This window comes from Lathyrus oleraceus, chromosome 7, assembly GCF_024323335.1.
Source record: "Lathyrus oleraceus cultivar Zhongwan6 chromosome 7, CAAS_Psat_ZW6_1.0, whole genome shotgun sequence".
In the NCBI taxonomy this organism is placed as follows: domain Eukaryota; kingdom Viridiplantae; phylum Streptophyta; class Magnoliopsida; order Fabales; family Fabaceae; genus Lathyrus; species Lathyrus oleraceus.
In genome coordinates this window covers 281,611,075-281,637,413 of record NC_066585.1, presented here as the reverse complement: position 1 = coordinate 281,637,413, position 26,339 = coordinate 281,611,075, and the positions used below count along the sequence as shown (strand labels likewise).

The 26,339-nt window shown below is 32.2% G+C and overlaps 1 protein-coding gene across 1 annotated transcript; it reads left to right on the top strand.

Annotated features, from left to right (window-relative positions):
- Nucleotides 1-2,918: 2,918 nt before the first annotated feature.
- Nucleotides 2,919-18,569, top strand: LOC127100363 (polyol transporter 5). The gene is made up of 3 exons (XM_051037502.1): nt 2,919-3,192; nt 3,295-3,638; nt 17,326-18,569. The coding sequence occupies exons 1-3, from the start codon at nt 3,060-3,062 to the stop codon at nt 18,364-18,366; spliced, it is 1,518 nt and encodes a 505-aa protein (XP_050893459.1). The 5' UTR covers nt 2,919-3,059; the 3' UTR covers nt 18,367-18,569.
- The last annotated feature ends 7,770 nt before the right edge of the window (nt 18,570-26,339 follow it).

Below are 26,339 nucleotides of genomic sequence, written 5' to 3'. Positions count from 1 at the left end.
CCCTTCTTTCACACATAATGCATCAAAGTCTTTCGACACATATTCTCCACCACCATCAGTCCTTAGAATCTTGAGCTTTCGACCGCTTTGTCTTTCTACCATAAATTTAAACTTGGCAAATACCTCGATCACTTCACTTTTTTTCTTGATCAGGTAATCCTACAATTTTTTACTGAAATCATCTATGAATGTAACAAAGTATCTGTTACGTCTAATCGAATCCACCTGGATAGGACCGCATACACAAAGTATATGACTTCAAGAATTGCCTTCGACCTGCTTCTTGCATCCTTACTAAAGTTGTTCTTGTGCTGCTTCTACTGCACACATTCTTCACACACTTCATTTGGAATGTTAGTTTCTGGTAATCCTGAAACCATATTTTTTTCTCTTTAAATCTCTTATGTCTTTGAAATTGAGATGGCCAAGTCTATAATGCCATATCCATTCATCTCTGTTGGCTGCTGTTGCAAGGCACTTATGCTCCATCACATTAAGCTCAATCTTGAAGGTTCTATTATAAGACATTATAGCCTTAAAGATCAATCTTCTATTTGAATCGAGAACTCTCATCATCTTGTCTTCGATCGACACCTTGTAGTTCTTTCTGACTAACTGCCCTATGTTGAGCAAATTACTCTTCATGCATGGTATGTACAACACATTTGAAATGACTGATCTCTTGCCATTTTTCCTCATAATAAGAACATCACCAACACCTTCAGCTACTAGAGTATTGTCATTTGTGAATTTCACCATGTTCTTCATTGAGGGCTTTATGTTAACAAACCAATTTTTCCTTCCATACATGTGTGATGAGCATCCTGAGTCCAAGTACCACTGGTCCTTGAATCTCTCTTCATCTCTCATTGTAACCATCATCAACATCTCTTCTTTTTCATGTTTCACCAACTTTGAATTAGTTTCTTGATTCTTCTACTTTTTTGGACAATCACTAGAATAATCATCATGCTTCTAACAATTGTAACACTCAATGTAACTCTTGTCTGGCTTACGACCACCACCTCTTCCTCTACCTGCAAAACCACCTCTTTGGTTGCCTTGGTTCCAAGGTTTTCTCTGATTCGACCAGTTTCTTTCTTGCTGATTTCGACCCGTCGAATTATTGTAGCCTCCTCTGCCTTTGTTTCTATTCCAGGTTCCTTTGCCTTTCCTTTCTTTTACTGATTGCGCCTGCAAAGCCACATCACTCTTTGACTATCCTGCATCTCTTTCAGTCATTCTTTGTTCATGAGATTCAAGCTTCCCTTGAAGCTCTTCCTTTGTCAGTTTTGACAAGTCTTTCGACTCTTCTATGGATACTACCACGTGGTTGAACTTTGGAGCCAACAACCTCAAGATCCTTCCAATAACAGATCTTGATGTCAACACTTCTCCACATACCTTGATTTAATTCACCAGTTTCGTAACCTTAGTGAAAAAATCAATTATGCTTTCATTGTCTTCCATCTGAAGCAATGCATACGTCCTTTTGTGAATTTGTAACTTCACCTCTTTCACCTTCTCCACGCCTCCAAATGACTTCTCCAGAATTTCCCATGCTTCTTTCGCTGACTCTACATTACTAACATTTTCAAAGTTATTTGGATCAACACATTGATGGATTATAAAGAGAGCTTTATAATATTTCTTTTTCAATTCTTTATGTGTAGACCTTTCTTGATTCGTCGCGTTTTCTTCGAGCGTTGTTACTAATTCTTTCACAAGATCCCAAAGATCTTGATAACATAACACAACCTTTATCTGCTTGCACCAATTCTCATAATTATTGTTCTTGAGAATCAGAAAATTCGCTGGAAAATGCCCGTTTGGATAATTCATTGCCATCGTGATTTTCTTCCCACTAATCGCTTAAATCGGAGCTCTAGATACCAGATGTTGGAAATCCACCACAACCTATGGAGAATTTATATCAATCTTGATGAACAAGATTGTTATCAACCACGCAATGGAAATTAAAAGAAAAGAACAATTGAGAAAGAAAGAAAACAACGTTGGAGAAGAAGAAGAAGAAGAATATTTTATGCAGAGCTTTCTATATGCCCACAACTTGTGAAAAACTTCTTTATTCACTTTGCAACTACAAAATTATGTGAATACAATGTTATTAGTTCTTACAAGAATAGGGGTTACTCCATCTATTTATAGATTTAGGTTAGCTTTCTCCCTAAATCAAAGTGCAAAACTATAAAAGTCAAAAATAGTTAATGCTACTAAAAATAAGCCTAAGTCGAAATCCTGTGTGAATCAACATGCTTCGACACTTCAACACACTAATACAACTCGACAATTTCTTTTTTAAAAAAGCAAAATTTCAAAAAACACCTACTCAACAAAGCACCACACAACAAAATTTTGGTTGGAGCATAGCGTCATACTTACTATCAAAAGAACAAAACCGCAAGAAACACTAAAATACCACCTAAATGAGACAAGTTATAATTCTCAATTCACTATTGGTTTTTATTATAGTTTTGAAGTGTAAAGACTAAAATTGAATATTTTTAAAATGTGTTCATTTATATCTTTTATTAACTCTAAAATAATAATAATAATAATAGATAATTTCATTTTAAAAAAAATTAAAGATTATTTGTAATTCATATTTATACTTGAAAATATTTATTAAAAGTGAGTTAAACGATAAATTTTAGTATAAAAATCATATTTAAATTAAAAACTATAAATTATAGTTTTAAATAGAATCAATTCTAGAGTTAAAATCAATTTTACTTTAAAATAATTAAACATTTTAAAACCACTCCATAATCAATTTTTACATCTCCTCTAATATTAATTTTGGCCCTTTCAAAAAGCCAATCCAAACGTACTAATAATTTAAAATAGTAAAATAATAGTGTAAAAGTGACACTTACTTTTGTGAGGTTGAATAGAGGTCTAGAGCAATGTACTTCACAAACTCACTCCAATGATTCATTCACTAGTAACAGATAGTGACTAGTGGCTGCTGGCCAGCTATACAATTCAGCACCGGAGAAAATTTAACACAATCATCATCCTCTCCAACAAACTCAAACATGGCTGAGAGAGAAGCAACAATAGCTCCAAAATCTCTTGAGGATTTTGATCCTCAAAAGAAACCCAAAAAGAACAAATTTGCTTGCGGTTATGCTATCTTGGCTTCTATGACTCCTATATTACTTGGCTACGGTTAGTTCAGATACAATCATACCATAAACTCACTTCTATTCCTAGATGAATCTGTCACCATGCGATGTATAACAAGTATATATGATGCTATTGTTGTAACAGATATTGGTGTGATGAGTGGAGCAGCTATCTATATCAAAAGAGACCTTAAAGTAACCGACGTACAGATTGAAATTCTCTTAGGCATCATAAACCTTTACGCTCCCATAGGTTCTTATATTGCAGGGAGATTCTCTGACTGGTTTGGTCGGCGTTACACGATTGTCCTCGCCGGTGTAATTGCCTTCACCGGAGCTATTCTTATGGGACTTTCTCCAAACTATGCATTTCTCATGTTTGGTCGTTTCTTCGCTGGTGTTGCCGTAGGTTTCTTCTTCATTGCTTCTGTTTATATCTCTGAAGTGTCACCCAGTTACTCTCGAGGATTCCTCACTTCTTTACCTGAGGTAAGTTTTCTAATTTTCATGCTCATTAATTTATGTTTTCTTCAATTCTTTACCGTTGTGATAGGAATTATTTAAAGTTAACTTTGAGATTAGAAATGATTTGAAGTTAATTTTCATGCTGATTAGTTTATGTTTTCTTCAATTCCTCACATCTGTCATATAAGTTATTATTGAATTTTTTTATACGAGGGTTCTATGTATACAACAAATTACCATCGTGGTCGCTTTTCTGGCTTCGCGATTTTTGTCAATATAGATATTGCAATATTGTCGAGTTTTTATAGTATGAATTTAATGTATTTTATTTATAATAAAAACAGTAAATAATAGTATAGTATTAACATCTTTAGAAATTATTATCGTGGATATTTTATAGTAAGTGAGACATTTTTAGTAAAAAAAGAAAGAGAAAGAATGAAAAAGTAAGGATTGTTATTATTAAATGTAATTAAAATTAAATTATAAAATATCTATTTATACAACTAAGTGACTTGTATATTCAGTAACTAATATAACAAACTCTAACCCTAATAAATTTAGGTTTGAGTTACAACTTGGATTATATCACAACATACCCCTTTTACAATTCAAGTTGTCGAACACAAAGTAATCATAGTCGATCTGAATTATTCCTAATTTCTTTCTCAAAGTTAGGAATCTGTCGATCTTCAGTTCTTAGGTGAAAATGTCGGCCAGTTGTGTTTCACTCGAGCAATGCTTCACTTCAAGTTTACCTTGATGTACCTTCTCTCATAAGAAGTGAAATCTAGCTTCGATATGCTTCCTTCTCCCATGCAGAACTGGATTCTTTGCAAGATTAATGGCTGACTTGTTGTCGATTTGTAATACCAGAGATTTCTTCACTTCGACTTTCATCTCTTCTAGCACAAATCTAATCCAAATTACTTGACAAGCAGCATATGATCCTGCTATATATTCAATCTTACATGATGATAATGCCACCATAAGTTGCTTTCTCGAGCACCATAAGATTGGGGCACCAAATACTTGAAAGAAGTAACAAGTTGTGCTTCTTCGGTCTTCCTTATCTCCACACCAATCTGTTGGAGCAAAATTGTTCATATCCCTTGGGTTTTGATGATAACAAAGTACTTAAAAAATAATTGGGTATACTAACATATGTTCAAATATGCGGGATCATAAGCTTAAAATTAAAATTGACCATGATGAAAGCTTATGTAGAGAAGCTAAAAGACTCAGATTTTGAAGGATCGTAATCTAATGACTCTAAACGTGATATATCAGCTTTTGAAGGATCAGAATCTGATCAAGGTATATCTATTTCTAGTGACAACTCATACTCTGTAGACCTCATCTAAAGGTGCCTAGCTTCTGATCTGTACTTAGCCTCAAAAACAGACCAGTCTTGTCAAATGCCAAATTATGGAAAGAGTCAACTAGGGTTTCGTTGTGCAAGGCTCAAGCAAATGCTATGTGACCTCTTATGTCTGCTCCAACCTTTTGGTAGATACCTAGTATGAGAAAGACGTTATGGACAATGCTGTTACTCAATGGACTTAAATCTTAATTGGATTCATTTTACAACGTCTCTCTTTTCAACAAAGAACTCTTATGCAAGTCACCTTCTAACGACTCTTTTTCTGCCTCTATAAAAGGGAGTTGAAGATTTTAAAGAAGGATACAACACTACAACAGAATAATACTAAGCATAACTATGAGCTAAAGTTTTATAACTGTTTATTGCATAAGTTCTTAAGATTTCTTATCTTTGTATATCTTAGAAATCTTAAGTATTAAAGAACATTTGTGGTTGTTGTATTACTTTTATACTTCTCATTGAACATCAAGTATAATTGTTAACTATTCTACTAAACTGTTTATTTAAAGTAGAGGAATTATCTTGCTAGCTTGCTTGAGCAGAGGAATTCTCTTGCTGGTTTGCTTGAGCAGTAGAAGTCTCTTTCCTGTGTGTTTAAGCAGAAGTCTCTTGCTAGGTTGCTTGAGTGGAAGTCTATTTCTATTAGAATAAGATTTGTTCATTCCCTTAAAAGTTTTTGATGATAACAAAGTATTTAAAGAACAATAGGATTTACTAATGGTTGTTCAAGTGTGCAGGATCAAAAGACATTAACCTTGATATAAATATGGTTAATCACTCACAAGAACCATTAAAGAGAAGCAAAGTTCTTTTGAATCTTAAGGATCAAAGCCAAGCTTTCAGACTCTGAAGAGTCAACTTAAGTCTTTCAGATGTTGAACCTAGGCTTACAAGGAGTACAAAGATAAGCAAAGCTCTGAAGACTGGAATTGTTTGAAGCAAGCAGACTCTGTTATAAGAAACGACTTTGCATCTTCTGAACAAGCTTCATCAGCAATTCATAAGATATTGCTTCAAAAGGAATTTGCATACATCAAGTCATCAACTCTGAAAGTGTTCATCCATACTAGTTTTGATCAAGACTCTGATGAAGGAAACCTCAAAACCTGTGAACTCAAGACTCTGAAGTCTCATTTCAACCAGATTCTGAAGATATACTTTAGCTTTTGATTGAACTAATTCTATAAAAAGCCTCTGATTCAGAAATCTAAGTATAAATATAACAATGACTACGAGTAAGATTCAACAAATGTCTGCAAGAAATATCTGGTCAAAAGTTATCCAAAGAAGATCATGTTATAAAGGTACACTACTTTGTGTCTAATCAACATAAAGTAATGTTGTCAGGATCTTCTCTCTCCAACTATTTTGAACTCTTCTCTATTACTCTCAACGTCTTTATGCTAGCTGAGTTTTTAACTCACTCTATTGTACACTAGCTAAATACCTTCAACAGATAGTTGTACCATGGTAGTTCAGAATCTAAACGAATGTAGGTCAATCATCATCATTCTTTAGACAACTTCTATGCATGATAAGTTATCTGTAATTGGTCTATGTATATGATATGTATGTGCATAACTAGTTTGGAGAACTTACTCGTGTGAGGAATTTCAAACCCATGAAAAGAATATTTATACCCTTTGGATAGATATTATGGCTATTTGATTATGTCTCTATTCTTGATCTCTATTCAGAACCAAGCATTGTGAGCTCAAATTTTTTGATAAGAAAGTGTTGATATTCAAGTCAATTCATTATTGAGTTGTTTTGCTTGTTTTACACTTTGTCTTTTAAAGACTTAATTCTTTTCTAAAGAAAGGGTTTCTAATCTTGTTAAAAAGCTTCATTCTGAATAAAGAGTATCAAAGACTGATGATGATCAGAAATAGCCTCATCAAAAACTAGAATAGTCTCTGATGATATGTGGCTTCTAAAATGTATCAGACTCACTCAGTAAAGGAATAAGACATTTCAAATAACATTTAAGTGAAAAATATTTTTGACATTTGTCTCACTTAAATAATTCCCGAGCTTGAAAATTTATCATGCATTCTCTATAGTTGTATGTGCATAACCCATGGAGTAGTGATGCTTTATCCTCTGGATATTTTGTGGTCTCTCTCTCTTGTCATTTCTTACTTTTTCTTTGTACTTGTTTATCTTACTTGTTGATTTTCCAAAATATTTTATGTGATTTGTCTTTTCAGAATCTAGTTGTCTTAAAAATCTTTTTCTCTCTTGGCTTAGCCATTTTATTTCCTATTTAAACTGATCTTCCTCGGTCTAGGTTTTTCGTTCTTAGTTTTCAACTTGTCTCTCCAACCTAGTTGTCACAATTGTGCAACCTTGCTCTGGTTTTTTAAAAGCTCTTATCTCTAGCTTATATCTAACCTAAGATGACCTCTAGCTCAGACCTTGGTGTGAAAAACTAATTGGAGAGCATCAATGAAAGGCTAGTCTTCCTTGAAGAATTGGGAGCCTCTGACTATGATCTTCTGCTTCTCCTTCACTCAGGCGTACAAATCAAATTTCCTCAAGTAATTTTCAACCTCTTGAAGATAAAACTTTCTCTCCTTAAGAGAAAAATGCTTTTCATTCCTTCAGAACGAGTTCCTGGTGAACTCTTCTATCTGCGAGGAACAATTGTAAATCTGGATGAAATTTCATTCAACCTTAGGTTAAAGAGTTTCGGATAAAGATCATGTTGGGTCATAAGGACGGTCCAGTTTCATCTCCTTCTTCTTATTCCACCAATCGTAGGTAGTCCTTCTATGCTACCTATGTTTGGACTTCTTAACTTTTGTAGTCATTTCCTTTTTTCTTTCCATTTTTGTATCTTACTCTTAGAGCATTTCTAGATTTTTTCTTTTCCTTAAGACTTATATGATCTGACTCTTAATGTACTTTGATGTATTCTTTGTCTCTGATTGTATAACCAAATCAATCTCTATGGTAAATTGGATGTATCAAATGAATCTAATAAAAAAAATCAAGTTAAAAGCACTATTTTTGTTTTGATTTGGACCTCTTAATCAGTTGACATTAAAATAAAAAATTATGATTAAAAGGACGGTATGCAAATTAAAACGAGAAAATAACTTCATTGACTAAAGGGAATGATTTCAAAAGGATTTTTACTACATTAATACTAATCATATCTAGTTTTCCAAACATGAAAAAAGTTTTCTCATTCTAAATCCAATTCTTCATCATCTTAATTGAATTGAATCACTTGTTTAAATCTTCTTCTTGTCTTGAACCTCTTCTTCTTAATCTTCTTCTGTTGCTTCAGTGCCTGAGGAAGAGAGGTTGAAGGAATTTAATCAGAAGGTCTGCCCCCTGATCAGAAGTTTCCTTAGAGACTTTAGGTGCCTCTGAAACAATGGGAGTAGAAGATTGCTCAGAAGTTGTATTCATCTTGAATCTGATGTATGCTGAGTGAATATGGATTTGTGATTTGACTTGATCAAGTTGTGTGCTTTTATAACAAAATTTTGGAAGATCAAACACCTTGAGTGTTTCAGTTTCTGATCTTTGAAATTCTCAAAGCCATTCACTAATTAAGCATGCCATACTGGATCATAATTACTTCTTGGAAACTGAAACAATAGTGATTTATCTTAAAGAAGTACATAATCTCCTTTTAACTGTCTTTTTATTCAGTCTTCTTGAGTAAGCTTTAAATGGGTTTTAATTGTCCTCTTCTTTTGAAAAATGTTTTTAATTGTTTTAAATATTTATATTGGTTTTTAAAATTCCGTGCATTTAAACTATTTTTTTCTTCAGCTTTATTGTTTTTTCTCTTTCTTTTAAAATCTTTTTGATAATGACAAAGGGGGAGAAAATGCATGGAGTATTTCAGAAGAGACTAACGCATAAGAACATAAACTAAGTAGTTTCTGCATTAACAACTTCTGAGTTATAAGCTTTAAAGTTATTTATACTTTGTGTAGTTTATTTTACTGGGCTTATATGATAAACTTAATAAACAAAGACAAGATATAGGGAAAGCTTACAAACCTTACCTTAATGAACTGTCAGACTAAAGGAAAATCTTACAAACTTCAACCTAAGGTCTGTCAAACTCAGGGGGAGCTTACAATCATTAAGCTAATGTTAGAATTTGTTGATTAAAGTTATGAGATTAAATTAACATAGATAAGGAGTTAGGGGGAGCTTACAAATCTTACTTTAAAGGATTGTCTAACTTAGGGGGAGCTTACGAACCTCATAATCTTATGTTAGAATGTGTTAATTAAATCATCAAGTATTATTCTTAAATACATTTGTTTTTCATCATAAAAAATGGGGAGATTATTAGAACAAGATTTGTTAATTCCCTTAAAATATTTTGATGATAACAAAGTATTTAAAGAACAATAGGGTTTACTAATGGTTGTTCGAGTGTGCAGGATTAAAAGAAATTAACCTTGATATAAATCAAGTTAATCACTCACAAGAACCATTAAAGAGAAGCAAAGTTGTTCTGAATCTGAAGGATCAGAACCAAGCTTTCTAAATCTGAAGAGTTAACTCAAGTCTTTCAAACGTTGAACCTAAGCTTATAAGGAATACAAAGATCAACAAAGCTCGAAAGACTGGAATCGTTTGAAGCAAGAAGACTCTTTTATAAGGAACGACTCTTCATCTTCTGAACAAGCTTCATCATCAGTTCTGATGATACTGCTTCAAAGGAATTTGTCTATATCAAGTTATCAACTCTGAAAGTGTTAATCTAGACAAGTTATGATCAAGACTCCAATGAAGGGAACCGCAAAACCTATGAACTAAAGACTTTGAAGTATCATTCCAACCAGGTTCTGAAGACATACTTTAGCTTCTGTTCATGCTTGAACTAATTATATAAAAAGCATCTGATTCAGAAAGCTAAGTATAAAGATAGCAATGACTCTGAGTAAGTTTAAAAAAATGTCTACAAGAATTCTTCAGTTAGAAGTTATCCAAATAAGATCATGTGACAAAGGTACACTACTTTATGTATAATCAGCATAAAGTGATGTTGTCAGGATCTTCTCTCTCCAATTATTCTGAAGTGTGCTCTGTTACTCTCTATGTCTTTATGCTAGTTGAGTTTTTAGCTCACTCTATTGTACACTAGCTTAAGACCTTCAACGACTACCTGTAAGGAAGTCTCATTCTGGATAGATTGAGCAGAAAATCTTGTATTGGATGTTTAGGCATTGAAGTCTCATGTTTGCAGGAAGAGCAAGGAAGTCTCAATCAGTATGATTGAGCATTGAAATCTCATGCTTGCGGGAAGAGCTGGAAGTCCTGAACGGGTTGTTTAGGCAAGGAAGTATCTTGCTAGAGGGCTTGAGAAGAAGTCTCTTTATTGGTGATTGAGCATGAAGTCTTGAGTTGTTGGCTTAAGAAATTGTAATCAGTCTGATTATAGTTAAAAGCTTTTGGGCTGCAATGGGACTTGACTACTCTCAGTTGAGAGGAACCATGATATATTGTGTGTCTCTTTATTTACTTCTGCATTTATATTCCGTTGTGCAACAAACTCTGAAGTCAGACCTTGATCTGATTCAGACTCTTACTTAGATCAAAATCCGAGCGTGACACCTTAGGTTCTAAAACATGATTAAGAAAAGCAAGTAAACTTCTCACTACTGTTACTCACTCTATTATCAGACTTTGAATTTGGTTTAGAATTTGATGGTTCATAAACAGTTAGTGAAAAGAGTTTTTTATTAGGGAATACACAATTCAACCCTCATTTCTTGTGTATTTTTCTCACCTTCACTTTCTAGTGTGATTGTGCAGTTGAAGTCTCTTTCTAGTTGGCTTGAGAAAGGTGTAATCAGTTTGATTATATTGAAAATCTCTTGTTGATACAAGGTGACTGGATTAATATCAATTTAGGAGAGGAACCAATATAACTTTGCGTGTATCTTTACTTCTTGCTTCTGATTGCTTTTCATTCCGCTGCTAACACCTCTGATCAAACTCTGAACTTGTTCAGATTCTGAACTTGTTAATTAGAAGTGAAAAAGAATTTGAATACACAATTCAATCCCCCTTCTTGTGTATTTTTCTCACCTTCATAATCAACATTTGAATAACTAGTATTCTCAGCTTCTTTGCTTTCAGAATCTCGTGGAAATAGAATTTCATAGTTTGTCGATCCTTTTAAGTATCTCAAGATTCTTCTTGAAGCATTCATGTGTGACACCCTTGGTTCACTCATGTATGTGCTCACTAATCCGACTGAGAAACCTATATCAGGTTGACTGTTGCACACATATCTCAGAGATCCGACAATTTGTTTAAACAAAGTGACGTCGACTTTGTCTTCCTCTCCATGCTTCTCCAACTTCAAACTTGGTTCGATATGTAAGGATGCAGGATTCAAGTCTTTTATTCTGAATCTCTTGAGTATCTCTTTGAAATACTTTCTTTGATGTAGCACCATACCTTGCTTCGACATTTGAAAATCCATGCTTAGGAAGTATGACAACTTTCCTATATCTGACATTTCAAATTCCTTTATCATCATCTATTTTAAATTTGAAAAGTTCTTTAAGCTATTTCCAATTACTAATAAGTCATCGACATATCAGCATACGATTGTTATATCTTGTGCCACAACATGAACATAGACACCATACTTAGATTTGCATTTGATAAATCCCAATTCGACCAAGTATGAGTCAATCTTCTTGTTCCATGCCATAGGTGTCTTCTTGAGGCCATAAAGCGCTTTGTGAAGCCTGTATACTTTCCTTGCTTCCTCTTGTATCACAAACCTGGGAGGTTGTGTGGCATATACCTCTTCATATAGAGGACCATTCAAAAATGTTGATTTCACATCTAAGTGAAATGTCGACCAACCTTGCTTACATGCCAAGGCTACCACCAATCGAACAGTCTCCAATCTTACTACTAGTGCATATACCTCAGAGTAGTCAGGTCCTACTCTTTGAAGAAATCCATGAGATATTAATCTTCTATTATGTCTTGCTATCGACCCTTCAACATTATGCTTAAACTTAAACACCCACTTCACTTCAATAGTTTTTGTATGTGTTGGCAATTCGACTAACTCCCATGTGTTATTTCTTTTGATCGCTTGTAACTCTTCGACAATAGCTTCCTTCCTTTTTTTTAACTTTGAAGGTATCGTTATAGTTGATTGGTTCAACACCTGCAAGTAAAGCAAAATGAATCAAATATCCATCTGGTGTGACTTCATCATCACCAAGCACTTCACAGTCTTGAAGCCTTGATGGGAGTACTCTGGTTCTTTGAGGTCTTTGGCTTGTCCTAGCCACAACCTCTCGATTGTCTGCTTCGACTTCGACAGTGAATGGAACATTATCGACTGGAATTTCTTCGTGCTCACTACTTTCTTCATCAACTTCATAGCCCATCACTAGCTTGTTAGTCGCATCACCTAAATTTCAATCCTAGGCAGAATTCTCACCAATCACAATATCTCGACTCATCACGATTTTATCATTAATTGGATTGAATAGCCTGTAAGCTCTAGTTTTGTGATATCCTACCAGAATCACAGGTTCACTCTTATCATCAAGCTTCCTTATCCTAGCATCAGGAATATGCTTGTAGAAAATGGAGCGAAACACCTTCAAATGACTCACTGGTGGTCGTTTTCTACTCCACACTTCTTAAGGAACCTTGTTTTCTGCTTCTTAGTAAGTCACATGTTCAGAATATAAATAGTTGTGGTGATAACTTCACCACATAAGGACTTTGGCAAGTTCTTATGCTTCAGCATGCATCTCACTATATCCAATATGATCATGTTTCTTCTTTCTACTATTCCATTATGTTAAGGCATGTAAGGAGCAGTTATCTCATGATCAATACCATGTTCTGCATATAACTCCTCAAATATTTTGGATGTGTATTCGCCACCTCCATCTGTTCGCGGAACCTTAATCTTATTTTTGCTCTAGTTTTTGACAAACATCTTAAATCTCTTAAAGATTTCAAATACTTCATCCTTTCGCTTGATCACATAGATCCAAAGCTTTCGACTGTACTCATTGAAAAATGAGATAAAATACTTGTTTCCATCAATGGTATGATCCTCGAACGGGCCATATACATCTGAATGTCCTACTTCTAGTATGCAAGAGGACCTCATTGGCATAGTCGAAACAAAAGACTTTCTAGATTGCCTCCCTACTAATAAACCTTCATAGAGTCTTCAAACATCTCAATACTTGGTATACCAGTTATCATATCTTAAGTAATCAGCTGATTGAGTGGCCTAAAATTCAAATGGCCAAATCTTAAATGCCACAACCAACTGTTCTTGTGGTCGACAACTATTTTTAGGCACTGTACCTCAGTCGAATTGATAATGATCTTAAATATCATATTCTTCGACAAAGGATATTTTAAGATCATATTATTTTGAGTGTCGAACAGTTCCAAGGTTCCATCTTTCATAACCACTGAGAAACCTTTTTCGACCAGATGTCCAACACTTAGCATATTGCACTTTATTCCATGTACATATAGTACATCTTTAATCATAGCTTTTGCTCCATTTCTCTTTTGAACAACTATGTTGTTGGTACCTTTTGCTTGCAACGAGCTATTATCAGCAAGTTTGACCTTCTTCTTCTTCGACTCGTTGAAATCTACTAACCACACTTTTTGACCAGTCATATGATTCGAACAACCTGTGTCGAGAAACCAGATCATGTGTCAACGTGCTCACCTGCAACTGCAGTCATAACTACCATGTCTTCAGAATCATCTTAATCTTGTTGAGCAAGACTTTCTCCTTCATTCTTTCCTTTTGTCGCTCTTTTGTCTTTCTTGTACCAATAATTCTTGGCTAGGTGACCCCACTTGTCACAGTTATAACACTGCACACCCCTTCGACCTTCATCGTTGTCTTTCTTATAGGAGGTTCCTCCTCCTCTTGTTAAGGATTTAGAATCCCTATCTTCGACCTTATGTTTTTTAGAATTCACCCAAGACTTCTTTCTTTCAGTCTTGTCTCCTTTGCCCTTGAACTTGTTAGAACCACATGTTTCTTCCATGTTTGAGCCTGTAGAGCTTGTATCAAATCTTGAAGACCTTTCCTTTCGACAATCCTCATCTCATGTGCCTCCAACGAACCAACCAAATCTTTCTATTTCAATGTTTCAAGATTGTTGGATTCTTGAATAACAACAATGACATGATCAACGTGAGAGGTCAATGTACGTATTAACTTCTCAGCTATCATCTTATCAGTTAGGGTTTCACCACAACCTTGCATGGGATGAACAAGCTTCTGCACCTTCGAGACATAGTCTGCAATCTTTTCTTCTTCTCCCATCTACATTGAAAATTATTTATTTTTTCAATGTAATAGTTTTAATAACAACTATTACATTTAAAAAAGCTTGGTATACATTGAAAAGATAAATAATTTTATTAATGAAGTTTATTTTTCTTATAATATATACTCTAATATTGCCTAAAAATAAAAAGACAAAGTAAATATTCTCTACATTATCAATCAAACACAATTGTTGAACGCTAAATGTTGTAATACGTAGTATGTAAAAAATAATCGCATAAGTTAAATAAAAATAATTTAAAGATAATATTATCATTAAGTACAACAAATAATAATTAAAAGCTTCTTATAATTTATTTTAAAAACTGATGTAAAATTTGTTTATAACTTATTATACGAAAGAAAGTATTCTTTTTGCCTCAAAATATGTTTCACTTACTTTTTTCTGTCTCATAATAATTAAAACTTTAAATAATAATACAATAGTTATTATAATTTCTACAATTATACTTTTAGATTTGATAATTTGACACCCATATTTACAACATGAATTGTTTATTGTGTTTATAATTATATTATGAACAATTTTTTTTCCAAATTTTTATTAAAATAAAAAAATATAAATTATTTCATTAACCAATTTTTTAATTTTATTAACTAAAAAATTTAAGAAAATAAATAAATATTATTAATCATTTATTTTACTTATAATTCACTAATCACTTTTACTATTTTATTAATCAATAAAATATATAATATCAACTATTTTTAGACATCAAATTATAAAATGTATTAACTAATCTTTACACTCTAATAACAATTTTTTTTACTAAAAACATTTTTTATATTTAAGAACTTATTAATCAAATTATGAATTGTATTAATAAACCTTATACATACCATTAACCAAATTGATTTAGCATGTAAAACTATTTTTTTGATGGCAACATACTTAATAACTAAATTATGAACTATATTAATCAATTTATTACACTTAATTAACCAAATTTATTTCTCACTTAAGACTACTTTTTAATGTCAAAACACATGCTAACCAAACTAGAAATTATATTAACCAAGGGTTCCATTACTGACTACTAAGTGTAATTTGAGAAATTGGGAAATTATGTTTTGGGCTTGTCCCTAGATGCTATTCTTAATTGTTTTGTTTTTGGTCTTACCTCCTAATGAAATGACCATTCAAAGATCAATTTCTATCCCTCAAGCAACCGTCTCTCTAAGCACATTGAAGCTAAACTGAAAGACGTTAAATCCAAATTTCAAAAACCTTACCCCACCTTGTATAACCGCAAAGATTTCATCCCACAAAACACTTCCACTTATAAACCGCGAAGCTCACATTTCCACTCCTCCACTTCCACGTCTAAGCCCCAAAGCTCACACTTCCACTTCTTCACTTCCTAAATCCCCCACCACAACCTAATCACTTAAACCCCAATACAATGCCTTAAACAAGCTCAATTACAAGAGCATCATTCTCAAGGTGTTTGTTATAATTGTGATAAAAAGTTTTTCTCTGACCATAAGTGTGCTTCTAGCCATTTCTTACTATTTAGCTAAGGAAGACACTCAACTAGATAAAGTTATGGATGATCTAAACGAAACAAAGGAAATGTTGGAGGTTGATCCCACAAAAAATTATTTTCAACTCCCCTCAAGTATTGGCCGGCCAATTCCCCTCCTCCAAACACTCAAATTTTAAGGACTGATTAGTTGATTTCTTGTGATGGTACTTGGTGGCAAATGCAACACACAATAGTTTGCAACCACATATTGCACCCAATTCAAACCTAGTTGCTACACTCATTTTCTAATTTTCACTTATGGTTGGTACTTGATCTCATTTGCAATGTCAATAAATTTGTAACAAAGTTTTAATTACCTTGCAAACCCAACCCGACACCTTACCTTTTTAATTGTTACCAGTTGCGACCGTTGATGTTGTTTTAGAAATATCTTGACCGCATACATTAAGGCCAATACATAAGGACTTCTTAATACCTTCCATGACATTTAACCACGAGGATCTTATAATAACCTTGAAGGGTGATCCAAAATCTTATCCATCTCATATCACTTATTATCAAGAACACGCATCCTTCAATCAATTACAAATCTTTATTATTAAGATCTGAATCAAATTGAAGTTGAAGATATAAGAATTTCGTTGCAAGAACTTTAAACTTTCAAAATAGAGGAAATTGATTTTTCACAAAATCACAATATTAATTATGATACTCACTATAATTCATTACATGAGAAATGATAACAAACAAGTTTTCTATGTGCTTGATATTAAGCACTAAAAATGGTTGAAAAAAGTCAGTTAAATTCAAATCAAGAGTATTTCATGATTTGAATCAAATGAACAAGTAAAGTGGAATAAAAGAAAAACAAAGTTTTGACCAATTTTTTTGTTGATTTGAATCAAGAGGAAAGTGTGATTCGAATCAAACACCCGGTGATTTGAATCATGTGTTAAATTTTATTCGAATCAAATAGACTGAACTAACTGAACAAATGTGTAAATATTACATGATTCGAATCATGTGTAAAATGTGATTCGAATTAATTGAGGTCGAGGTGATTCAGAGTTTGATGATTCAGATCATGTGTAAAATGTTATTCAAAACAAATGGGAAAAATTTATGTTTTGGCTCTGCTCAAATGATTTGAATCAGAGTTTGTGCTTTATTCGAATTAAACACACAAAATCCCAATTTTTCAAAATTTTAAAGAGACTTTGAGATTTTTCTTTCCACAAAAATCCCAGTTGATTAAAATCATCATGGTCAAGTTCAAAACTGACCAATAATTTATGCGTACTATTAATATTAGTAAATTGGACTCAAAAATTACTAATAGTTCATGGACTATTAATATTAAGTTCAAACTATTAATATTAGTAAATTTTAACTATTTAAAGTTTTTTTTTTAATATTGTCTTCCCATACAATCTAGATCTATTTTTAGTCTTATATAAATCTATCATAATATCATGTTATTTTCAGGTATTTGTGAATGCAGGGATTTTAATAGGATACATCTCAAACCTTGGATTTTCGAAGCTGCCTTTACGTTATGGTTGGCGAGTAATGCTTGGAATCGGCGTCATCCCATCTATATTTCTAGCTGTAGCCGTATTAGCCATGCCGGAGTCACCTAGGTGGCTTGTTTCTAAGGGTCGAATAGGGGAAGCCAAAAAAGTTCTCCAAAAAATTTCTGATTCTAAAGAAGAGGCTCAACAAAGACTAACTGATATTAAAGAGATAATAGGGATTTCCTCTGATTGCGATGACGACATTGTTTCAGTCACAAAAGTTCAAGGCAAAGGTGTATGGAAAGAAATATTTATTTATCCTACACCCGCGGTTCGTCACATCTTTATAGCCTCAATTGGGATTCAGTTCTTCCAACAAGCTACTGGTATAGACGCTGTCGTTTTATACAGTCCTGAAATCTTCGAGAAGGCTGGGATCACGTCAGACATAAATAAACTTCTTGCAACCATAGCAGTTGGATTTGTGAAAACAGTGTTTATCTTAGTAGCCACTTTTTTCTTGGACCGTGTTGGGAGGCGTATGTTATTGTTAACCAGTGTTGGTGGGTTAATAATCTCACTTCTTACGTTGGCAGTTAGTCTTACTATTATTGAAAACTCACGCACCAAACTAACATGGGCTATATGGCTTAGTATAGCGACAGTTTTATCCTACGCAGCAACATTCTCAATTGGGATGGGTCCAATCACGTGGGTTTATTGCTCTGAGATATTTCCGTTGAGGCTTCGATCTCAAGGTGTGTCTATTGGGGCCGTGGTGAATAGGATCACTAGTGGAGTCATCGCTATGACCTTTTTGTCCCTTATGAAGGCCATCACTATTGGTGGTGTTTTCTTTCTCTTTGCAGGAATTGCTATTCTCGCGTGGGTCTTTTATTATATTATGCTTCCAGAAACACAAGGAAAAACTCTAGAGGAAATAGAAGGGTCTTTTGGTAATTTTTGGAGGAAGTCGAATACTAGTCTCACTACTGAAGAAGTGAGAAACTAAATACCATTAATGACTAGACTTTGACATCTAAGAATTATCTTGGAAGTTGAAAAGTTCATATTAATGGTATGTAAAGTTGATAATTTTCTTTGAATAATTATCGATGTATTATATATTTTAAAGGATTGAAATATATTTGAATAATTGTTTGTAAATCATGTATTGATTTGAGAAAAAAAAAACTTAATCTATTTTAATGTGAACGATTAACTATTAAAATAAATTAAAAATTAATATCATGTTTGAACAAACTAAATGATTTTTTTTTGTGAGTAAATAATAATTTTGTATTTTAGCTCCATTAAACACAGAGCATAGTAAAAATTCCTATATTTCCCATTCTTTCCATACAACCAAATTAAGTAAAGTGCTGACTTTTTGGGTATGAAAGAGTGTCAGTTTCTTGTTGTGAGAATTGAGTGAGTTGTATGTTAGATAACGTGTAATGTCTCAATGTTATAATTAAGCTAAGATAGTTTATTGTATTTGAGTTTGTTTGTGTTTTGAAGTCTTAAAAGAGTCATAATGGCCAATAAAAAAGATTATTCTCTTAAATTATTAGTGTTCAGCTCATTGGAAAAAATTACGGTTATTGGAACTAGGTATTGAAAAAATGGGAGGAAGGAGAATGTGGATTTATGTTTATGGAACTTCTATAAATCCCACATATAAAACAATATGAGAAACATATGCAAAAAGAAATTGGAAAATAGAATGTTAGTAATTTGAAGATCCTTACTTGCATCAATAATTATTTTTTAAGTTATTAGAAGTGTGTACTTTTGATAAATACAATTATGTAAACTTCGCTTGCATAGGAGAAACCAAGAATGCATCATAGTGTTCTCCTAGTGAACCATTCTTCCGACCACGGGGATTGTGGTATTTATAAATGTAACACATGTGCCAAGTTTTGGATGAAGATCCGGTTCTAATATTTGTTGTCCTATTTAATATATTTGCAAAGGTACATATTCCAATAATAGCAAGTAACAAAAAGTAAGAGTATCGTTCCCACGGAGATTGGATTAACTTTAGTTGATTCATCAAGATCAAACGTTATGACTAATCACTACGACAAAAAAAATACATTTTACTTCGGTTGGAAAATGAATTTTACATCGGTTTCACATGCGAGGTAACGAATGGCGTAATGGAAACTTTTTACTTTATCCCTCGCTTGTTGTTTCACCGAGGGGAAAGTTGTTATGGTCATTGGTTCGATCCCTGACAACAATATTGTTTATTTATTTTTAAAACTATAAAACGTGCGCCAGAAACCTATCAATTTCTATTAATATCAAAGAGAAAAAGAAAGTATTTACCTTTGTTTGAAATTAAAACTGATGGGTAAAACCTATTTTTTTTGTCATTTATAATTTGTTTTAAATCTAATTTTGATTAACCTGTAATTGTTTTACGCAGAAACTATATACAAATTTTGTGACAAAATTACAATATTTTATTTTATAACATAATATAACTAAATGTGCAAAATACCAAACTATATTATTTACAAAACTAAATATAGACATATCCTAAATGGTACACCAAGAGAACCTATTCATATTAGAAAACAGAACCATATAATGACAAAACCAAATACATGTGTAACAAAAAACTTATACACAATGTTTACAACAGTCGAGAAAAACTATTTTTGTTGAGATTCATAAAAAGATAGGAAGCAACCGACCAAACGTGGTCGAATGTCATCTATATCTTCTTGTGGGAATGATGTTCGGTTGCTAAACACGTATAACTTGAACATAATTTAAATTATGATAATTTAACAACAACAACAACAACAACATTAACTTAACAAATATAAATAAGTTATATGCATATGGATAAAGTTATTACCTTAACACATGAATTAATAATGCATCCGGAGACAATATCAAACATATGTTTCATAACATAATATCCACACGAATGTCCATCAAATTATTTTTGCGACTACAAATAATTTTTATATAGTTACTAATACATATAAAGAACACGTAATATATTAGGGAAAATAAAATAATGTTAAAAAACACAAGTAATACTTACTTTTGGAGAAAGGAATCTTAGCTTTTTACCTCTTATTTTAGGATGCACTAAATTGTATCCATCCATAGCTCTACATGTTGGTACAAATTAAACATGAATAAAAAATATTTAAAGCTACAAGTAAAATTTGGATATTACAAATAACACCACTTACCTGCACAAAACCTCATGAATCGATGAATTAAGATCATAGTGTAACCGACATACCATAATTATAATATTTTGCTTCTGACATATAATAACTAGTTACCAATATGAACCGCATAAACATTCAGAATAATTAATAATGTATATAAAATTGATTTATAAAATAAAACAAAAATTAATATATTCTTACGCGTTGTAAAACGGTCTCACGTATGATTCTTTATTCTCATCAATCAAATTATTTTGTATGTATGTCTGGATAGCGTTTGATCCCAATTGTTTAAATTGAATTTTGAATGGGTCTAAGAAACAATAATTTCTTAAGTCTCTTTCAACACAAATCTCATACGTGGACCTAAAAGTTAATGCAAAAATCAAATCTTGATGTTAAAGTATGAGAACAATGAATATAAACAGAAATCACCAAAAAAATTGTACTTACGATCATAAAAATTGTAGTACGCTTATGTCTAACCAATCATACCCCTTTAAACATTCCAAAACACAACTCCTATGAAGTATAAAATCTTGTTTTGGTTCATGTTTTAATGTCATCTCGAAGATGTTTGGCATCTCCTCTACCACCCTTGATAGTCTTTGCATGTTATTCGATTGAGGTAGTGTGGTGTCAATATTGTGATGTGGAGCGGAACAAATATCTTTCGTGCTTGCACCATCTATAACAGGTTTCTCAACTACTTTCTCAACTATGTCTAACTGCTATGAATTTGGGTGGATGAGTACATCAATTGATTTCAATTGTTGCATCCTAAAAACAACCGCAACACAATATATTAATTTAAATAAACAAACTATAACAACAACATACAAAACAATTTTTTTAAAACAAACTTATACTTACCTCAATCACTTCGCGGGTACACTTCTCTCGCATTTCCTCGGTCAACTTCTCTTACTCCTCCTCAGTCAACATGTCTCGCTCCTCCTGGAACCTCTCTTTTACCTCCTGCAATAACATTTTCCGCTCCTCCAGATGCACCATCTCACGTTCCTCTTAAGTCATTCTCTTCCGCGCCTCCCGAGTCCACTTCTCCCGCTCCAATTCTAACACTTCTTGTACTTCCTACCCACCATTTGATCAACTATATTTTCAATTTCTTTTTTACTGATTACTTCGTTACTTTTTGGCGATGATCCAAAAAATAACCCCAAGTCAACGCCTCTTCCAAGATCATGAACACGATCACCATGCTACTCTGTTCCATTCGCTTCTACCAAGATGTCATAACGTTCTCCTGGAACAAAGATACCATCTTTGGATTTTTCAACAAGTAAATCTTACAGCACATAAAAGTTTATATTTACCAAATTGAATTAACTTAAATAAGTAATGTTGAAAAAAGTATATACTTACAATCTTTTCAACAACTTGGCGTGTAGCCTCTGATATGAACTCGCCTACTGGTCTTTGATATCATGTTCCCTCTTCTATTTCTCATGGCATGATAGTGGAGATGAGATGTGATCAAGGCTTCAAGAAGGGTCTTCCAACTCTAGTTCTCTTTTTTTCTTTCTTTTTTAATCATTATTTGTTCCAGTTTACCATATCCTCCACGAGACAATATATATGGATAAATATTTCTTACTCTATTCTCATTTTCTTTGGCTCTTAGCCACGAATTCAGGAGTGGTGTGAGATTTCATAAATTTCTCCCGAATGTCCTTATCAATATATGAATATATCACGTATGGAGGCTCTAAGTTACGCTTTGGTTTTATAATATAATCACATGTGAGTTGTGTCTTAAAGCCCCTCCAACTCTCACCAACATATCCAATTTGTTCCTTTTTCAGCATATTATCCTTTGGAACAATAAACGCTACCCACGTTTACATAATAGAGTTGATAATAGTATTAAGCCAAAAATAAATAAATGGTCATCTATACTTTTAAAACAAATCATAAAGTTTAAAATAAATACCGTAATATCGGTCCATAATTGATCTCTCAAATCATCAGAAACTTCATGTCAATTATCTATCAAAATGTTGACTTTGCTTCTACCTTGTACTGACACATAAAACTATCAGCATGTTCACCATAAACTTTACCGATTTTTGGACAAAAATCAATCGGGAAGAGAATATTGTTTTCGTTGGCTTTTGACATCTTGGTTTTCATCATGACACCTCTAGTTTTTCTTTTACTTTTAGTATTAGCATAGGTTGTATGAGAGGTGTTTGTCGAATTACTCATCTCCATGTAAATCAATAACTATACTACTCAAATCGGCAAATCTCTGTTAAGACACCTAATGCATATGGAATATACTATACTCGTGGTACACTTTCTAAGAAGATACATTTAACGTATTCTCAAACTAACAATATTCAAGAAAAACATAATTTCAAAAAAAGTATTTCTAGCAACATTTCAATGGTCAATACAACACTGTTTTCCTAAACTAATACTATTAAAAAAATATTTTTATCAACATTTTAGTAGTTAGTGACACCATTTTCTTAAACTAACATTATTAAAAAAAACATTTATATCAATATCTTTGTGATCAATGACACCATTTTCTCAAACTAACATTAAATCAAATGAGTTACGTACTCATGTAAAAACATTAAAAAATGTATATTTATATTTTATTAATTCTAAATTTATAGTAATAGGAAACTTCATTTCTTTAAGAAAATAAAAATGATCTTCAGTTGGTATTTTATTGTCTCATGTTATTTGTTTCCAATGGTATAAAATTTTAAGATAATAACTAATTATACTAATTTTAATAATAAAATAAATTTTATTTTATAAACTAAATTAATGAACAATATTTAATAAAATAAATTAAAATAGTAAAATATTTTATAACTAAATAAATTAAAAGCAAAAAAATTAATAAATATTGGTGTAATATTTTAGAATGACATGTATAATTTAAAATAGTAAAATGGTGTAAAATTGACACTTATTTTTGTGTAGTTGAGTAGAAGAATGTACTTCACAAACTCGAATCATTCATTCGCTATCAGATAATTGACTAGTGGCTAACATCATCATCCTTACAAACAAATTAACTCAAATATGGCTGAGAGAGAAGAAACAATAGCTCCAAATTCTCTTGAGGATTTTGATCCTCAAAAGAAACCTAAAAAGCTTCTGCTATCTTGGCTTCTATGACTCCTATATTACTTGGCTACGGTGAGTTCAGATACAATCATACCATAAACTCATTTCTATTCCTAGATGAATCTTTGTCATCATTCGAGGTATAACAAATATATAACAAATATATATATATATATATATATATATATATATATATATATATATATATATATATATATATATATATATAATTTATGTTTTCTTCAATTCTTTACCATTCTGATTAGGAATTATTTAAAGTTAAATTTTGAGATTAGGAAGGATATACGAGTGAATCTGTGGATATTTGAAGTTAACTTTTGAGATTAGGAAGTTAACATCTGTCATGTAAGCAATTGAATTTGGATATATGAGGGTTCTATGTATATACCGGAAGGGTAAAGATTTTTATTACTAAAATTTATTTTTCTTAAAATATTAACTCTAATGTTGTCTAAAAAGAAAAAGACATAGAGAAAGTAAATATTGGAATTGGATTAGGTAATTTTATTGGGGAAGAGTTACCGTAACTTCAATGCAAATAGTGATGTTTTTAAGTAGGAAAAAATAAATAATAAATAATAAAAAAATGAAAGAAATTGTAACACATGAATGAGAAAGAGACATAGGCATGATGATTTTGCCGCGTTAAAGTCACCAAAATCTTATCCATAAATATTATCTAAAGATAACTTTTTTATTATTGCTTTCATCTTTAACCTAGTATTCTTAAACCATACCTAATAAAAGTTGGATGAAAGATTTTAAGAAGAAAATCAAAATATGGAAATCAATTGGGATCATGGTATCAAGATGGATAATTAACAGTATATTCAAGATGTTAGACATTACTCCCTGAAATCCCTTATCCACGAGTTTGAGGGATTATATTGGACTTGGATTGTAATAACCACCTAGCATTAATGCTGCCAAAATTTCAATAATTCAAATGATATAATCGATTACTGTGTTTTTGTAACCGATTATAGAGTGTAGTATTTTTAGTTGTTAAATCAGGTGTGATCAGTTATTACGTTTGGATAACCAATATCATTGAGTTGAAATTGATTTTAAAAACAACTGTAACCGATTACAGGTTTGGCGTAACCGGTTACAAATAATTAATTTCAGTTTTTCATCTTTGATCACTTGTGTTCCAATTTATTGTAATTGTATATATAACTTAAAGGTATCATTGTACTGTGTTTGTTTGTGTTTGTTTTAAAGCTGAATGATGAATGAATGTGCATTCTCATCCACAAATATACTCTATAATTCTCTCTCTCACTCTCTCCCTTTTCAAACTCAATTACTCCATAATTATCAGCCATGTTGTTTTAAGTTCTAACACATTATTCACGCATAAACATCTCCTTGAGCATACATACCAACACTATATTTTCTCTGGTTATGGACAAATTATTACACTCATTGTTTCCTCAATACACCTACTTTTTTCCATGATAACCCAATGCTTATCCAAAATATTCAACTTTTCAATCCATTAGTTTTAACTCATCTTAACCAACCCAATTTTGTATTCTACTGTGAGAAACATTGTTGCACAAACCTCATCACCCTTTTATGAGACACACTTGCGTATATCCCCAACCTACCATTCCAAAACACATCCACTTATAATTTTCTCTATTTCCATCAATAACTATGGCCACAAATTTCCCATGATACCATACCTCCCACCCCTGGTTCGAACATCGAAATTATTACTCACTATGTTTGATGACTCTGAACTGTTAGAATGGTTATTTCAAGCATAAGTGTTTTTAATTTCTATCAATTATCATTAGAAAGTCATTTATGATTGACTGCTTTCTATATGAAGGGTGATGCTCCAAGGTTGTATAAATGGATGCATCTAAAGAAACATTAAAAGGACCGTTACTTCTTTTGAATGCGAACAAAAAATAACATGTCAAAAGTGAATGCCTTAGATTTAAAAAGAAGAATATAGTCAAATTCAAGAAGGACAAAAGAAATCATATGTGGCATGAGATGACAATGAGATAAGCTCATCTTTAGATGAAGAGCAAGCAAACATGGAATTAATGAGTTCATACCATTATGATGATGAAGAAAATGAGATTAGTGATTCCAAAATTAATGATATACCTTCATACGATGAATTACAAAACGCTTTCCATGAATTACACGAGGATTGTTTGAATCATTTTAAAAAATGTTCAAAGCAAAAGAAAATTTTTTTATCTCTAGAAAGTAAGGTTAATGACATGAAAATTAAATTATACCAAGTTAAGAATCCAATTTGTAATACATATCAATTTCTTGAATCTAAAATTGTTGAATTAAACCAAGTGATCAACAAATATGAAAAAAGTCAAATTGGTTTGGATAATATGCTAAGAAGACAAATATACTTAAATGATAAATGTGGATTTGGTTTCTCCAAATTTTATAAACCAATTACAAGTAACATTATTTTTGTTAAGGATACTAACAATAAATTCAACAATGTGGAACTGAAGAAAATGCATGGTGTAATTCATCCTAAAAGTTCTTATGTTAGAAATAATTCTTATGTCTATAAAAGGAATCATGTCTTTAGACTTATATTCTTTTATTGTAATACAAAAGGTCATACTCAAAATGCTTGCTACATAAGAAACTATGATAT